This window comes from Schistocerca cancellata, chromosome 5, assembly GCF_023864275.1.
Source record: "Schistocerca cancellata isolate TAMUIC-IGC-003103 chromosome 5, iqSchCanc2.1, whole genome shotgun sequence".
Classification (NCBI taxonomy): Eukaryota; Metazoa; Arthropoda; class Insecta; order Orthoptera; family Acrididae; genus Schistocerca; species Schistocerca cancellata.
The window spans coordinates 46,714,553-46,733,799 of record NC_064630.1 but is presented as its reverse complement, the minus strand read 5'-3'; the positions used below and the strand labels follow the sequence as shown (position 1 = coordinate 46,733,799).

Genomic DNA, 19,247 nt, shown 5'->3' with positions numbered 1-19,247 from the left:
CGAACCTCAAAGTTTTTATTTCTTCTCCATGGATATTAATACCTACTCCGAATTTTTCTTTTGTTTCCTTTACTGCTTGCTCAATATACAGATTGAATAACATCGGGGATAGGCTACAACCCTGTCTTACTCCCTTCCCAACCACTGCTTCCCTTTCATGTCCCTCGACTCTTATAACTGCCATCTGGTTTCTGTACAAATTGTAAATAGCCTTTCGCTCCCTGGATTTTACCCCTGCCACCTTTAGAATTTGAAAGAGAGTATTCCAGTCAACATTGTCAAAAGCTTTCTCTAAGTCTACAAATGCTAGAAACGTACGTTTGCATTTCCTTAATCTTTCGTCTAAGATAAGTCGTAAGGTCAGTATTGACTCACGTGTTCCAGTATTTCTACGGAATCCAAACTGATCTTCCCCGAGGTCGGCTTCTACTAGTTTTTCAATTCGTCTGTAAAGAATTCGTGTTAGTATTTTGCAGCTGTGGCTTATTAAACTGATTGTTCGGTAATTTTCACATCTGTCAACACCTGATTTCTTTGGGATTGGAATTATTATATTCTTCTTGAAGTCTGAGGGTATTTCGCCTGTTTCATACAACTTGCTCACCAGATGGTAGAGTTTTGTCAGGACTGGCTCTTCCAAGGCCTTCAGTAGTTCCAATGGAATGTTATCTACTCCGGGGGCCTTGTTTCGACTCAGGTCTTTCAGTGCTCTGTCAAACTCTTCACGCAGTATCGTATCTCCCATTTCATCTTCATCTACATTCTCTTCCATTTCCATAAAATGGTCCTCAAGTGCATCGCCCTTGTATAGACCCTCTATATACTCCTTCCACCTTTCTGCTTTGCCTTCTTTTCTTAGAACTGGGTTTCCATCTGAGCTCTTGATTATCATACAAGTGGTTCTCTTATCTCCAAAGGTCTCTTTAATTTTCCTGTAGGCAGTATCTGTCTTACCCCTAGTGAGATAAGCCTCTACATGCTTACATTTGTCCTCTAGCCATCCCTGCTTAGCCATTTTGCACTTCCTGTCGATCTCATTTTTGAGACGTTTGTATTCTTTTTTGCCTGCTTCATTTACTGCATTTTTATATTTTCTCCTTTCATCATTTAAATTCAATTTTTCTTCTGTTACCCAAGGATTTCTACTGGCCCTCGTCTTTTTACCTACTTGATCCTCTGCTGCCTTCACTACTTCGTCCCTCAAAGCTACCCATTCTTCTTCTACTGTATTTCCTTCCCCCATTCCTGTCAATTGTTCCCTTATGCTCTCCCTGAAGCCCTGTACAACCTCTGGTTCTTTCAGTTTATCCAGGTCCCATCTCCTTAAATTCCCACCTTTTTGCAGATTCTTCAGTTTTAATCTACAGGTCATAACCAATAGATTGTGGTCAGAGTCCACATCTGTCCCTGGAAATGTCTTACAATTTAAAACCTGGTTCCTAAATCTCTGTGTTACCATTATATAATCTATCTGATACCTTTTAATATCTCCAGGGTTCTTCCATGTATACAACCTTCTATCATGATTCTTAAACCAAGTGTTAGCTATGATTAAGTTGTGCTCGGTGCAAAATTCTACCAGGCGGCTTCCTCTTTCATTTCTTAGCCCCAATCGATATTCACCTACTACGTTTCCTTCTCTCCCTTTTCCTACACTCGGATTCCAGTCACCCATCACTATTAAATTTTTGTCTCCCTTCACAATCTGAATAATATCTTTTATTTCATCACACATTTCTTCAAGACGTTAGGAAACGAAATTTCAAACAAAGCGTTAATTACACTGTGGAATCGGCACGAAAATTTGTAAATGAGATAAACAAATCTATCCCATCGTTCAGTATGAAATCTGTCTTCAGCTCCGACCAATGGGGATTTGAAAAAGAAATCAGAACTACCAGGAAATTAATATCAACGTCAACTAACAGTAATGCCTTCACGCATTCGTATACAATTATGCTGAGTGTTAATCTGGATGGTAAATTGGTAGGAGGCTTATCTACTGTGCTGAAAGACGTTAGAGGTGCTCTGCCCCCTACGATTCAGTCTCACGTTATTGTCCTTGCTGGGGCAGTACGGAAGATTTCTGCGTCGCAGCAAGCAAGGACGGCAAAATGGGCGTCATACAACTACAAATATGGTATGAGCGCTGCTTTTGGCCGATAGATGGTCAAAATAAGATGCTTTTACTAGATTCCTGGTTTGCGTATAAAAATCTTACTCCTTTAGAGCAACGTACCCCTCCGAAAAATGTGTGACATTGCAGTTCATGCCATCTGGAACCACTGGACAAATTCAGCTTCTGGATAATCGCATTTTTCGTACTTATAAAACATATTACCGCAGTATCTACGGCTTCGCCTTAAACAATAGACAGTTTCGCGATAACGTCGAGGGCAGCCTATTTCACATTTTGTTGTACGCCTACACATTCCATCAGTTCTCACCACCCGCTTACTGCAATAAGATCCTATGAGCATTCTTTAAGAGTGGATACCTAGCTGCACGATTTGTAACTCCCAATGAGCTTAGCTTGGCTCTTGATGGTGTGAACCTTAGTGATTGCCGGCCAGTGTGACCGAGCGGTTCTAGGTGCTACAGTCTGGAACCGCGCGACCACTACGGTCGCAGGTTCGAATCCTGCCTCGGGCATGGATGTGTGTGATGTCCTTAGGTTAGTTAGGTTTAAGTAGTTCTAAGTTCTAGGGGACTGATGACCTCAGATGTTAAGTCCCATAGTGCTCAGAGCCATTTGAACCATTTGAACCTTAGTGATCAATGTGGAGCTCTATTTTTCATTCAGTGCTCGTGGTCCAAGTTAATGGTTTGTTCTGAAAATTTCTAGAATGTCAACGACATCCACTTTCATCTACACCCAGACCTACATGGCTGCTCTGCAAATTACTCTTTAAGTGCTTAGCAGAGGGTTCATCAAACCACGCTCACGATAATTCCCTGTTATTCTACTCTTCAACAGCGCGCGGAAAAAAAACGAAACCCTGCATCCTTCCGTGCCAGCTCTGATTTCCCTTATTTTTTTATGACGATCATCTCTCCCTATGTAGGTCGGTGTCAACAAAATATTTTCGCATTCTCAGGAAACACTATATGATTCAAATTTTGTGAGCAGAACCCGCCTCAACAAGTGAAGATAAACTGTCTTGACCGCAAGGAACCTTTATTTTTGTGGCTACCAGTTTCTGTCAGGGCTTTATTTTATTTTATTTTATTTATTTATTTTTTACAATCTTCAGACCTTACAGCTGACCAGATGACATTCGTGGAGTCGTAACAGTTGCTTCCTTCACCACCATCGCCTACCATCATGGTGAAAGATCTGGAGATGGTCGAAATCTGACCGGAAATGTAACCACAAAAATAAAAGTTTCTCGCGGTAAAGACAGTTTATGTCTGTTTTAAGTACTAAAGAAAACACTATTTTCCACGAGAATTGCAGAAATACTTTTGTTCAAATGATGCACACCCGAACTCCTTTACCACTTCCGTGACACTCCGTCCCCTATTTCTAGATGATTCAAAAAGTGCTGCCCTTCTTTGAACTTCCTCGCTGTACTCCGTTAATCCTACCTGTTAAGGACCCCACGGCATGCAGCAGTGTTCCAAAAAGGAAGAACAAGTATAATGTAGGCAGTCTCTTTAGTAGACGTGTTGCATGTAATAAGTGTTCTACCAATGAAACGCAGTATTCGGTTCGCCATCCTCACAGCATTTTACATGGGTTCTTTCCCGTTTAAGTTCTTCGTAATCGTAATTCCTAGGTACTTAGTTGAATTTACGACCTTCAAATTTAATTGATTTATCGTGTAACCGAAATTTAACGGATTCTTTTTTTTTTGTCTCGTGTGAATCTCCTCTCACTTTCCATTTTTTAGTGCCTATTGCCAACTTCCGCACTTTACAGATATCCTATTTAAATGGTTTTTCACCTGGTTTTTATCTTCTGATGACTTTCCTAGGCGATAAATGACATCATCGTCTGCCTAAAATCTAAGACGACTGCTCAGATTATCTCCTAATCGTTTATATAGATAAGGACCAACAGAGGGTATGTAACCCTTCTTTGGGGTACGCCAGAGAGCACTTCTGTTTTACTCTATGAATTCACGTCAATTACTATGAACTGTGACCTCTTGTGAGGTGCAATGTCAAAACACTTCGAGAAATCTAGAAATAGGGAGTAAATTTGAAATCTTTTGTCGATACCATTCAACACTTCGTGTGAATAAAGAGCTAGTTGTGATTCACAAGAACAATGTTTTTTTAAATGGGCCTTGACAATGTGTCAACAGACAGTTCTCTTCGAGATAATTGATAATCTTAGAGCACAATATATGTTCCGAAATCCTGCTGCACATCGACGCATATTGTATTGGCCTGTAATTTAGTGGATTACTCCTGTTGCCTTTCTTGAAGATGGGTGTGACCTGCGCAACTTCCCATTCTTTGGGAACTGGTCTTTCGTCGGGCAAGCCGATGTATATGATTGTTAAGAATAGAGCATACTCTGAAAGAAAGCTGATTGGTATACAATCTTGACCCGAAGACTTGCTTTTATTGACTTAAGTTGCTTCACTACTCCGAGGATATCTACCCCTAAGCTACTCATGTTGGCAGCTGTTCTTTATTCGAATACTGGAATATTTATTTCATCTTCTTAAGTGAAAGGACTTAGGAAGGCTTGATTAGTAACCCTGCTTTAACAGCTCTGTCATCGACAGTGTTTCCATTACTACGTCGCAGAGGCGGCATTGATTTTGTCTTGCCGCTAGCATACTTCACATACGTCCAGAATCTCTTAGAATTTTCTGCCAGGTTTCGAGACAGTTTCGTTGTAGAAACTATTATAAGCACCTCGCATTGAAGTCCGCGATAAATCTCGAGCTTCTGTAAAAGATCGCCAGTTTTGGAGATTTTTCTTCCGTTTGAATTGGGATGTTTTTTCGTTGTTTCTGCAGCAGTGTTCTGACCCGTTTTGTGTACCAAGGAGAATCAGCTTAATTTATATGGTATAAATCTCTCAATTGCTGCCGATATTATTTCTTTGAATTCAAGCCACATCTGTTTTACACTTACGTTGTTAATTTAGAAGGATAAGAGATTGTCTCTCAGGAAGGAGTCAAGTGAACTTTTATCTCCTTTTTTGAATAGATATATTTTTCGTTCATTTTTGGACAGCCCTGTGTTTACCAATCACTGTATCCGTTTTGATGGTTTTTGCTAGCTGAGGATGTTTGCAATTCCTCTGATACTTAGTCGCCCAAAGTAATCCAAACTTACAGGAAATTTTAGTCTCAGGAGCAACGTCAGCGCTGCATTCGCTGTTGTCACACATTCGCTTTCTCCTTCCCTCACAGGTGTGCTCTACTTCGAAGGCGAGACCCTGATGCTGACGGGCGTCCAGCGGAGCGACATGGGGGTCTACCTGTGCATCGCCTCCAACGGGATCCCGCCGTCCGTCAGCAAGAGGTTCCCCGTCACGGTGCTCTGTAAGTACCAGCCGTCCTGCTAGAATCCAGCGCGTCGCTCATAAGAAAATAACCATTTTGTGCTTTATTTACAGAACAGTCCTACCTTTCGGGTTTCTTGTTGCCACGACTGTCGTCATCGTTATCCTCCGTGTTGTCTCTAAATTTTCTGTTATTTTACCCCATGCATTTTTATTAACACCGTCACAAAAAAGGGGAGACGAAACTTTCTACAATCATGTACAGAGCGTTCAAAATGATTCAGCTTATTTCGCAAGGCTACATCGGTTCGCCTGTGACAGCATGCGCTACGGGTATGTTCCAAAACGCTGCACATAAAAACCGGATTTTTCCACGGTCATACATAGAGTGCTGTTGATGACAGAAGGAGAATTTCAAGTGTATTGCATTGCCCCGGCGTTAGGGACTATTTGTATACCGAACAGAAGAATCATCTTACTCGAACTATCCAGTGACAAAGTTTGAATATCACACACTCCCTCCAGGTTAGGCAAATCGATCAGATCCACTGGTTCTTTTTGCGTTATATGTGACCTATGGTGTGCCTTAATGGGTTTAAGTAGGCACTATTTAGTTCAGAGGTGGTTCCTGAGAAAACACTAAAAAAGCGTTTTCCACCATCTCTTCGCCGACAGCATATTGCTCAAATTTTAACGTCATATTCTCTAGGCATTTATGTACAAGTGCCATCTTCTCGTTTTCAAAAACCCTTATCCGTTAACGAGAAACACCCGCGACACATGGTTTTTTGTATATCAAAACGAAACCGCGGATTGCAAGACTGCTACGCACAGAAAATGGCTGCACTGTTTACAACATATTCCTGAGACCCTCATCTCTAACAATCTTGAAAATTTTCTTGGTATCTTTATCCGTCTCCGAGACACAGAAGTTCAAAGTTACCCTAACTGTACACTTCAAATGCTACTTGAAGTGAAATCGTAGTTTATAAAATAGCATAGCCTGGAGAAATATAAAGTGTGCCTGTTATCATCAGAAGGGTTATGGGAATCCCAATTTGTAGCGCACAAGCACATGCAAAATTTTCGTACTCGGTCTAATATAAAAACTTACTTTTGATCTATTTCAAACAAGTAAACTCTCAATATTTTCTTGTTTCATTCATTTCTTTTCATATGGAAATTTTTGAAGATGCAAAGGATGGTAAAATGAGAAAGCTGGTACCAGAGTTTACAAGCCACAGTCTTTTAAACGGGACCATATTCGCCTGTTTTGTGCTCCGATGCGAGCAGTTTTCCGCCAGTCTTCCACATAACTGATGATATAAATTTGGAGCGAATTTTAACTTATCCTTAACATTATAAAGATTTTATTTTCAAAACAGATAGATGGTGCTTGCGGTTCGTTGTAAAGTTACGTTTAGGATAAAACTTTTGATCTACTCCATTCTTCCACGGGATACACGACAGCATCGAGACGATACTGAAACTCGTGCCATTCTTTAGCGAACGTGTCTGGAGTTACACAGTTTTCCCTGCTATTACTGCGTGGCGTCGCACTTCACACGAAATTACTGGAAGGTGACACACTTAGGTAAACAGTAATTCAGGCTGCTCTTGCAAGCAGTTGTACCTGACTTGCACCTGTTGACCCTTCCACTGCTGAGTGCGCCCTAATATTGCGCACCTCTACGTCACAGTGCCGGTCGTACTGGGCACCACATAGCGTTGAGCACACGAGCGACTGCCCGGACGACGTATTCTGTATTTACCTCGCCAATACTTTTTTAAAATAGTGTGTACTTTGAACATGTTTAATTGGTGTGGTTTTTAAAATTAGATAAAATTAAAAAAAACGTATTTCAGAAAGTCCTTTTGTGTGTGTGTGTGTGTGTGTGTGTGTATGTGTGTGATATGCATTAGGGGTGTCCGGTTACAGCTGAAACAACGGGTTTTCGTCATATCGGTGTTTTTTTCCAGTTTCAGTTTAAACTGGGTATTAAAACTGTTGAAAAGAAGCTGTTTCTGAAACAACCGGTTTTCAGTTCTTTATTCTGTTGTTTGCTATAGTAAAAGTAGAAATAAAGACTGAAAAATTTTGACTCCCTCAGTTTCAAGATATGCACGAATAGTTTGAGAACACACTGTGTACGTTGCGAGCAGTTGAGCAGCTAAATGGTTAAACTGATGAACGCAAAACGTCTTTACTTCCTGTCTCATCGCGTCGACTTGATCCACATTAGGCAGTGAACCAGCGCGCGAGCAACTATGCCTCACCAGGGAGCCCCATACTGCCAACTTGTAACCTCCCCCTCACTTATCGACCTTAATGACAGTGAAAAATTAAACCGCGTGTACCTAACGGAAATTTGGGAAAAGCAATCGTCACCGAAGTTAATCTGTCGGTAAAGAGGGAGGAAAGGGTTACATCTAAATGAAAGGAAAAATGCTGATGAAACATGTGGAAATTAATTTTGAAAAGGGGTAAAGTTAATAAAGAAAGTAAATGTGCGGCCGTTACGTTAACAATTAACTAGCGGTAATTAGATATTTGAGATTTGGGGAAATTACAGTCGCCAGTCCTAAGGACAATTACTATAGTGACTGAAAAAGAAAGATTATTACACATATAATTAGCACTAGAAGCGTGGCAACTGAAGGTTGACACGTGTAGTGTGAAAACTGAAAGTTTGTCAGAAGTAATAAATTTCGCTACACTCTGACTTAATTTAGTAAAAGAATTAATAAAACAGGAAAATCGAAAGTTAATTTACTGACTGAAGTTAATAGTGAGCTTTCTTTCTGAAGCACATCGAAATTCAGTAAAATACGGTTAGTCTTGGACTACCTCAACAATCATTTCAAAAGCTACTTGAATCTACGCAATTTAGAAATAAGGGATTTAACTTTGAACTTGAATTAAATGATTCTGAACAATTAACAGTAGTAAAATTTAGTACGTACCAAGCTGAGCTGCAGTCACAGGTAAGCTAAAATACGGTAACAAAACTCACACTCTTCATTTATGCTTGTGTAATCTGAATATTGTAGCCAGCTACGAATACCTTAACTGAACTTTGAAATTAAAGCAGTGTAATCGAATTATATTACTTTAATGCTGGCGTTTGAATTTCAACGACACTCGGGTTCATACCGGGAAAGGAAGGGACCCTGCTTGGTAATGCAATTGGGACAATGAGCAACAAACGTTCATGCTAAGTTGCTGTCATTTTGTGATGCAGCAATTTTAAAAGTTTGAAAAGCTGAGGTCTGCCATACAGTTCTAATACTTTACGTGTTTTCAGTCTTCCTTGTTGTCTGATTGAAGGTTTGAAGCCGTCGATCGAGGAGGTGGCGACAGTCACTCAACGTCGGCCGTCGCTGTTGCAGAAGTTGGATGTTGGCGCGCCTTCTTCTCGACACGGTCACCAGACGAAACGGGCTCTTGATGTGCGCCAGCTAATGCTTCCCGTCCACGACACCATGTCAGAAACTATCATCGCAAGTCGAGCGCAATTACATGCTGCCAAACCCCGAAAGTGTGGCAACTCGCGGGAGCTTCACACAACACACCTGCTCCACTGCACCACCCAAGCCAGACTCCCTCTGCTCTGCCCGTGCTCCACGAGGCAGAGTTAACACTTCCAAAGATCCTAAACACTTTCGTTCTCCACACGACCTATCGATGTATTCGTTCGATAGTATAGTTTGCCCTAGGCCAGACCCAGCGTATAACTACAAATAATAGTCAAAAAGCAAATCAATTATACGTCGACATAAATGCATATATATACAAATAGTAAAACAATTACAATATACAAATACACAGAAATGTTATATCTTCAGGTAACAAAATAAGGAAAAAATTTGCAGTGCAATAGATGGAAATAGGAGGATATGCATTTCCGGCGTTATAAACTACATAAAACTATAACTTTCGGTTGGTGACAAGGTGACATTTACTTTCTATACGAAAGGTATAATTCGCTGTATAATTCTACCTTCTTTCATGTAGAACGTGTAATCTTGCGAAAACGGAAGAATTATTTTCACGTATCTTGTATTTTAGTATCTCTCCTCAAGCAAAACACAAATTAGTTAGTTACATGTCCCATTGGTCATTTGAATGAGATCTTTTACAGAAATGACAATTACTCTTAACATCAATGAACACATTATGATTTCATTCCTACTCGTGAAACTGACGCTTAAAAGCTAGGTTTTTTTTTAATGGCCACAAGTTTTGAAGTAGAAATTAGTTAACGGAATAAAAGGAGAAGTCCAGGAGAAATTATTTTAAATTAGATTTAATATTTGCTTTTCTACCTGTCAGACATTTTATGTTACTGAGAAAATGATCAAAAATATTTATAGATGCGTATTGAACTCCACTGAAGCCACTGACAGCTTTAATGATGGCTCATAAAGGACGTTATAAGAGTCGAGGGGGGACATGAAAGGGAAGCAGTGGTTGGGAAGGGAGTGAGACAGGGTTGTAGCTTCTCCCCGATGTTATTCAATCTCTATATTAAGCAAGCAGTGAAGGGAACAATAGAAAAATTCGGAGTAGGTATTAAAATCCATGGAGAAGAAATAAAAACTTTGAGATTCGCCGACGACATTGTAATTCTGTGAGAGACAGCGAAGGACTTGGAAGAGCAGTTGAACGGAATGGATAGTGTCTTGAAAGTAGGATATAAGAGGAGCATCAATAAAAGCAAAACGAGGATTATGGAATGTAGTCGAATTAAGTCGGGTGACGCAGAGGGAATTAGATTAGGAAATGAGACGCTTAAAGTAGTGAAGGAGTTTTGCTATTTGGGGAGCAAAATAACTGATGATGGTCGAAGTAGAGAGGATATAAAATGTAGACTGGCAATGGCAAGGAAAGCGTTTCTGAAGAAGAGAAATTTGTTAACATCGAGTATAGATTTGAGTGTCAGGAAGTCATTTCTGAAAGTATTTGTATGGAGTGTAGCCATGTATGGAAGTGAAACATGGACGATAAATGGTTTGGACAAGAAGAGAGTAGCTCTCGAAATGTGGTGCTACAGAAAAATTCTGAAGATTATTTGGGTAGATCACATAACTAATGAGGAGGTATTGAATAGAACTGGGGAGAAGAGAAAGCTGTGGAACAACTTCACTAGAAGAAGGGATCGGTAGGTAGGACATATTCTGAGGCATCAAGGGGTCATCAATTTAGTATTAGGGGGCAGCGTGGAGGGTAAAAATCGTAGAGGGACACCAAGAGATGAATACACTAAGCAGATTCAGAATGATGTAGGTTGCATTAGGTACTGTGAGATGAAGAAGCTTGCACACGATAGAGTAGCATGGAGAGCTGCATCAAACCAGTCTCAGGACAGAAGACCACAACAACAACATGAAAAATATGTGGGGAGGTAGATAGGTTTGTTTCCATGATTAGCAATTATACGAAGAGCCCCAGTAGGTGAACTTAATTGCTTTGGAAGCCCAGTAATATGCTTCTTCCAGTTCAAATTTTCATGAGTACGGACACCCAAAAGTTTGGAGCAGTCTATCCTGCTTACTGACTCCTACTCATGTGCTCCATTAGATGTTGGTATGAATCTATTTGTTGTACAGAAATGAATATATTGTGTTTTTACAAAATTTAGGAAGAGTCCGTCTCCAAAGACCACTTAATACTTTTTTGGAAAATATCGTTTACAGACTCTTCTATATCTTTCTCTGTAATTGAATTTATTATAACAGAAATATCGTCTGGAAAGGAACCAATGTTGTCTGCTGAAAGTTAAGTAGGTCATTCAAACATGTAAGGAATGGGAGTGGACCCACAACTGAATCATGTGGGACTCTCTTTGTGATTTTACCCCAGTCGCTAAAAATTTTGTGCCTTTCCGATGTTGTCTGAATTATTCAGCACAACCTCTCGCATTCTGTTTGTGAAGTGTGAGTGAAACCATACCTTTGCTTAAAGCCATTAGTTCCATAAAACAGTTTTTTATAACAGTGTATTACGATATACACACTGTAAGACCTTGTAGAGACTGCAAAGTGTCTTCGTATTCACCGAAAATGTAGATTTTACTTAGCAACTCATTTGTCATGCTGTCGATTCACTCGTGTAGAAAAGCTCGTTAACCTCAAATATCAGACAAAGAGCTGCACTGTTGAGTGAAGACATTTTGACCAGCTGCTTAACATTGGGTTTGCCCAGCTGCTGAAGGCGATGTGAAAGCGATACTGCGTCCCAAAGTCAAGGTTTTCAGAGATATCCCGCTCCAAATCACTTTAGCACGGTTTAAGCCCTGTGACACTGACAGGTATCCCGCTAGAAGACGACATCACCGTTGGGGAAACGTCAGACATGAAGGGATACAGGTGATCTATGATGATGTTAACGTAGTGCTGGTTCAAATGGTTCACATGGCTCTGAGCAGTACGGTACTTAACATTTGAGGTCATCAGTCCCCTAGAACGTAGAACTATCTAAACCTAACTAACCTAAGGACATCACACACATCCATGCTCGAGGCAGGATTCGAACCTGCTGCCGTACCAGTCGCGCTGTTCCACACTGAAGCGCCTAGAACCGCTCGGCCACAGCGGCCTGCTAATGTAGTGTATAGCTAGCGTGAGGTCTTCGATTTCCACCATAGTTCCCATGGTAGTCGACGTCAATGTCACTCATGGCTTATCACTACTTACACGATCCTGCGTCCACAGCTCGGTGCATGCTTTTAGCAGTCGTTCGCTTATACGAAGGCGCTTCCTTGTACGACCATCGATCTGTTGTAAACAAGAAACGCGGTTCATGTGACAAAGCAACGCGTTTCCATTGATCGATGCGTTAGTATCTATGATCCTGAAACCACTGCAGTGGTTTCATCTTCACTGTATATACTGTGGTGAGGAAAGCCATGGGATACATCCTAATATTGGGTCGGATCTCATTTATCCGGGTTAGTGCAGAAACTCGACGTGGCACTGACTCGGCGAGACACTGGACGTTCCCTGCGGAAATAGTGAGCCATACTGTCTTTATAATAAGCCACAGCTGTAAAATACTAACACGAATTCTTTACAGACGAATGGAAAAACTAGTAGAAGCCGACCTCGGGGAAGATCAGTTTGGATTCCGTAGAAATACTGGAACACGTGAGGCAATACTGACCTTACGACTTATCTTAGAAGAAAGATTAAGGAAAGGCAAACCTACGTTTCTAGCATTTGTAGACTTAGAGAAAGCTTTTGACAATGTTGACTGGAATACTCTCTTTCAAATTCTAAAGCTGGCAGGCGTAAAATACAGGGAGCGAAAGGCTATTTACAATTTGTACAGAAACCAGATGGCAGTTATAAGAGTCGATGGACATGAAAGGGAGGCAGTGGTTGGGAAGGGAGTGAGACAGGGTTGTAGCCTCTCCCCGATGTTATTCAATCTGTATATTGAGCAAGCAGTAAAGGAAACAAAAGAAAAATTCGGAGTAGGTATTAAAATCCATGGAGAAGAAATAAAAACCTTGAGGTTTGCCGATGACATGGTAATTCTGTCAGAGGCAGCAGAGGACCTGGAAGAGCAGTTAAATGCAATGGACAGTGTCTTGAAAGGAGGATATAAGATGAACATCAACAAAAGTAAAACAAGGATAATGGAATGTAGTCGAATTAAGTCGGGTGATGCTGAGGGAATTAGATTAGGAAATGAGACACTTAAAGTAGTAAAGGAGTTTTGCTATTTGGGGAGCAAAATAACTGATGATGGTCGAAGTAGAGAGGATATAAAATGTAGACTGGCAATGGCAAGGAAAGCGTTTCTGAAGAAGAGAAATTTGTTAACATTGAGCATAGATTTATGTGTCAGGAAGTCATTTCTGAAAGTATTTGTATGGAGTGTAGCCATGTATGGAAGTGAAACATGGACGGTAAATAGTTTGGACAAGAAAAGAATAGAAGCTTTCGAAATGTGGTGCTACAGAACAATGCTGAAGATTAGATGGGTAGATCACATAACTAATGAGGAAGTATTGAATAGGATTGGAGAGAAGAGAAGTTTGTGGCACAACTTGACCAGAAGAAGGGATCGGTTGGTAGGACATGTTCTGAATCATCAAGGGATCACCAATTTAGCATTGGGGGGCAGCGTGGAGGGTAAAAATCGTTGGGGGAGACCAAGAGATGAATACACTAAGCAGATTCAGAAGGCTGTAGGTTGCAGTAGGTACTGGGAGATGAAGAAGCTTGCACAGGATAGAGTAGCATGGAGAGCTGCATCAAACCAGTCTCAGGACTCAAGACCATAACAACAACAACAACTGTCTTTATATACTTTCATAATTGCTAAAGTGTTGCCGTTGCAGAGTTTCGAGCTGGAACTGATCTCTCCACAATGTCCAATAAATCTTCGATATTCCTGTCGGGTGACCAGGTGACCTGAGGGGCCCAATCATTCGCTCGAACTCTCCGGAATGTTCTTCACACCAATCGCGAACAGTTGTGGCCCGGTGACAGGGCGCATTGTCATCCACTAAACTTCCATCGTTGTTTGGGAACCTGAAGTCCATAAATGGCTGCATGTGGTCTAAAAGTAGACGAACATAACCATTCCCAGGCAATTATTGGTTCAACTGTACCTGGAGAACTCAGTACATTCCATGTTGAACGCAGCCCACGCCGCTATGGCGCCACCTCCAGCTTATACAGTGCCTTGATGACAACCTGGGTCCATGGCTTCGTGGGCACTGCGTCACTCTCTAACCCTACCATCAGTTCCTGCCAACTGAAATCAGGACCTGTCTGAGCAATCCACAGTCTTCCAGTCGTCTATGTCCGACTGGTATGATTACGAACCCAGGGGAGACGCTGTTGACGATGCCGAGCTGTTAGCAAATTCACTCACGTCAATTTTCAGCTGCCATAGAGTATTAACGACAAATTCCGCTGCACTGTCCTAAAGGATAGGTTCGTCGTACGACTCCGATCTACACTCCTGGAAATGGAATAAAGAACACATTGACACCGGTGTGTCAGACCCACCATACTTGCTCCGGACACTGCGAGAGGGCTGTGCAAGCAATGATCACACGCACGGCACAGCGGACACACCAGAAACCGCGGTGTTGGCCGTCGAATGGCGCTAGCTGCGCAGCATTTGTGCACCGCCGCCGTCAGTGTCAGCCAGTTTGCCGTGGCATACAGAGCTCCATCGCAGTCTTTAACATTGGTAGCATGCCGCGACAGCGTGGACGTGAACCGTATGTGCAGTTGACGGACTTTGAGCGAGGGCGTATAGTGGGCACGCGGGAGGCCGGGTGGACGTACCGCCGAATTGCTCAACACGTGGGGCGTGAGGTCTCCACAGTACATCGATGTTGTCGCCAGTGGTCGACGGAAGGTGCACGTGCCCGTCGACCTGGGACCGGACCGCAGCGACGCACGGATGCACGCCAAGACCGTAGGATCCTACGCAGTGCCGTAGGGGACCGCACCGCCACATCCCAGCAAATTGGGGACACTGTTGCTCCTGGGGTATCGGCGAGGACCATTCGCAACCGTCTCCATGAAGCTGGGCTACGGTCCCGCACACCGTTAGGCCGTCTTCCGCTCACGCCCCAACATCGTGCAGCCCGCCTCCAGTGGTGTCGCGACAGGCGTGAATGGAGGGACGAATGGAGACGTGTCGTCTTCAGCGATAAGAGTCGCTTCTGCCTTGGTGCCAATGATGGTCGTATGCGTGTTTGGCGCCGTGCAGGTGAGCGCCACAATCAGGACTGCATACGACCGAGGCACACAGGGCCAACACCCGGCATCATGGTGTGGGGAGCGATCTCCTACACTGGCCGTACACCACTGGTGATCGTCGAGGGGACACTGAATAGTGCACGGTACATCCAAACCGTCATCGAACCCATCGTTCTACCATTCCTAGACCGGCAAGGGAACTTGCTGTTCCAACAGGACAATGCACGTCCGCATGTATCCCGTGCCACCCAACGTGCTCTAGAAGGTGTAAGTCAACTACCCTGGCCAGCAAGATCTCCGGATCTGTCCCCCATTGAGCATGTTTGGGACTGGATGAAGCGTCGTCTCACACGGTCTGTACGTCCAGCACGAACGCTGGTCCAACTGAGGCGCCAGGTGGAAATTGCATGGCAAGCCGTTCCACAGGACTACATCCAGCATCTCTACGATCGTCTCCATGGGAGAATAGCAGCCTGCATTGCTGCGAAAGGTGGATATACACTGTACTAGTGCCGACATTGTGCATGCTCTGTTGCCTGTGTCTATGTGCCTGTGGTTCTGTCAGTGTGATCATGTGATGTATCTGACCCCAGGAATGTGTCAATAAAGTTTCCCCTTCCTGGGACAATGAATTCACGGTGTTCTTATTTCAATTTCCAGGAGTGTATTTCTGCGGTTATTTCACGCATTGTAGCTTTTCTATTAGCACTGACATTTGTACGCAGGTGTCGCTGGCCTCGGTCGTTAAGTGAAGGCCGTCGGCCTCTGCGTAGTCCTTAGTGAGAGGTATTGCCTGAAATCTGGTATTCTCGACACACTCTTGACACAGCAGATCTTGGAATATTGAATCCTCTAATGATTTGCGAAATGGAACGTTCTATGTATCTAGGTCCAACCACCATTCTACGTTAAAAGTCTGTTAATTTCCGTCGTGCAGACATAATCACGTCGGAAACCTTCTCACTTGAATCACCTGAGTACAAATGACAGATCCGCTAATTGAGTGCTCTTTTATAGCTCGTAAGCGTCACTACCCCTATGCGTATTGTTGTGGGTTGGCAGGAGAGCCAACACCGTATTATTAGAGGAAGCCGAAAGGCACGCGTTTTAGCTCACGCACGCTTGCGTGAGGTCTGGAACAGGACAAGGAAATTAGACTTTAGAAAAACGGACGTTGCTGGTGGAATACTTAACTTTAATCCATTAATGATGAGCGTCGCTCTTGTCTGTACATGATTCAGTATCAGTAGTAACTGGTAATGGCGCCTTGCTAGGGCGTAGCAAATGACGTAGCTGAAGGCTATGCTAACTATCGTCTCGGCAAATGAGAGCGTATTTTGTCAGTGAACCATCGCTAGCAAAGTCGGTTGTACAACTGGGGCGAGTGCTAGGAAGTCTCTCTGGACCTGCCGTGTGGCGGCGCTCGCTGTGCAATCATTGATAGTGGCGACACTCGGGTCCGACGTATACTAACGGACCGCGGCCGATCTAAAGGCTACCACCTAGCAAGTGTGGTGTCTGGCGGGACACAACACGTATGTGTGCGTATCGCTATTTAGTGACTTATGTCACCTCAGTGCATTGCTGTCTTAGCAACTTAATCTATTTGATATTAGCAGTTAAGACTCTTTGGGGTGGTGTAAACATCTGTATGTGGAAGTGTTAAGCTGTGATGCATTTGCCACTGTGCACTGTGTGCCAGTCAGTTAAATATCTATCAAAAATGTAGGCAAATGCACTAATTTAATGACCAAACATGCAGATCACTTGCTGTACGAAACAATAATGTTTGTATCTTTCTGTGGAGGATTGTATTTATACAATCACTGGCATGGCATGCATAGCAGATGAACCTAATTACAGTTTTGCTTACTGCAATGTATATGTACAGGGGAAGCACCTGATGTTCGTAGCATGCTGCCGAATCTCATCGTAATAATTAAGTAATGGTGAAAAGCGACTGTATCAATGGAAATTATTTCATAAAATACGATACAGTCGCAGTCCTCGAATCATTCTGTGTACTCATAAGACGGATAAATTTACGTAACTGATCCATACCTGTAATAAGTGACAGGCTCACTATATATATATATATATATATATATATATATATATTGTGTGTGTGTTTTAAAAACGTGTGAACAACTGTAATGCATATATATATATATATATATATATATATATATATATATATATATATATATATATATATATATATGTGTGTGTGTGTGTGTGTGTGTGCGCATATACATATATATATATATATATATATATATGCTAGTTTGCAGGGTGTAATTATGGTCAGAAGTGGCAGAAGTGGGTCTGTAATTTTTGGGCCTGCTTTCCGTACCATGACCTAGATGCATTCATTGATATTACCACAAACAGAAACAATCTGTTTATTTGGACATGAAATGCAGATTTGTGTTATTTACATCTTCATTATTAATGTGCTGCAGATGCCCACGTCTTTCCAGATGACAACAAATGCGTTCACAGGGCTGCACTCAGTAAGTGCCCGGTTTGACAAACTCTTAGATACATTACCGTACCTCGAATGGTCCTCAAAATCACTCGATCTTAATCCCATTACTATACCACCAACATGTCAGCCACCAGTAGCTGAGTGCTCAGCGTGACAGAATGTCAATCCAACGTGCCCGTATTCCATTCCCGGCTGGATCGGAGATTTTCTCCGCTCAGTAACTGTGCGTTATGTTGTCCTAATCATCATCATTTCATCCCCACCGACGCGCAAGTCGCCGAAGTGATGTCAAATCGAAAGACTTGCACCCAGCGAACGGTCTACCCGACGGGAGGCCTTAGCCACACGAAATTTATTTACCGACAACATGCAGCACGATGTCAATTACAGTCTTGTCGTAGATGAAGTGGTTCCATTTCACCTCCATTTTCATCGTTGGCATGCTGTAAACACTGCCGTCCTCCAAGAAGACAACAGAACTGTTCATAGCATCGTACCCATGCCTTTCTGGTTCGATGGACTTTCAAGCGTCCTATCATATCTTGACTGGCCCTCGAAACCCCTCTGTTTCAACCCGATAGAGAATGTCAGGGGCCATTTGTAAGAGTGGGTGAAACGTAGCAATCAACATCCACGCAATTATGTTGCTCTACGGGACCTATTCATCAGTGATGGTCGTCATCTTCACATAATACACTAAAAGAAACTTGTCGACCCTCTTCTTCTCTGAATTAAGACCATTGTCTCAAGTTGTATTGAGGTATTAAATGGTATTCAAGGGACGTTACTCGCTGGTTTTTATTACAGACTATCAGCGAAAAATATTCTGAGTAGCAGATTTAAAGATCAAACAGAGTTCTTCAGTCAGTCTTAGTGTATGGAGCTAAATGAACAAGAATTGTAGTTGTGACTATAGTAGTAACAGTTTTAAAATTCGATTTTAGAGATTTTTTTGCAGTGTACAAATTACTTACACTGCGTGTCTGTTGTCCATTGTCCGCAACTCGTGGTCGTGCGGTAGCGTTCTCGCTTCCCACGCCCGGGTTCGATTCCCGGCGGGGTCAGGGATTTTCTCTGCCTCGTGATGACTGTGTGTTGTGTGCTGTCCTTAGGTTAGTAGGTTTAAGTAGTTCTAAGTTCTAGGGGACTGATGACCATAGATGTTAAGTCCCATAGTGCTCAGAGCCATTTCAAATGGTTCAAATGGCTCTGAGCACTATGGGACTCCACATCTTAGGTCATAAGTCCCCTAGAACTTAGAACTACTTAAACCTAACTAACCTAAGGACATCACACACACCCATGCCCGAGGCAGGATTCGAACCTGCGACTGTAGCAGTCCCGCGGTTCCGAACTGCAGCGCCAGAACCGCTAGACCACCGCGGCCGGCCTCAGAGCCATTTGAACCATTTTTTGTTGCCCATTGACTCAATGTGTTTATTATGGTGAAATGGAATGCGCATTTGACATACTTGACTGGCAGCCCTCTTCTCGGGAATTCGGCCACCTGATGCTAACCTTTTTATTTGACGCCACTTTGCACGCTCGTACACACACACGCAC

At 42.6% G+C, this 19,247-nt stretch overlaps 1 protein-coding gene across 1 annotated transcript in view; it reads left to right on the top strand.

Annotated features, from left to right (window-relative positions):
• Positions 1 to 19,247, top strand: part of LOC126188359 (lachesin-like) — a 724,055-nt gene that overhangs the window by 493,412 nt on the left and 211,396 nt on the right. Inside the window, exon 5 of the mRNA XM_049929958.1 lies at positions 5,376 to 5,507. Within this exon, the coding sequence (XP_049785915.1) occupies positions 5,376 to 5,507 (132 nt within the window). The remainder of the gene's footprint in view (positions 1 to 5,375; positions 5,508 to 19,247) is intronic.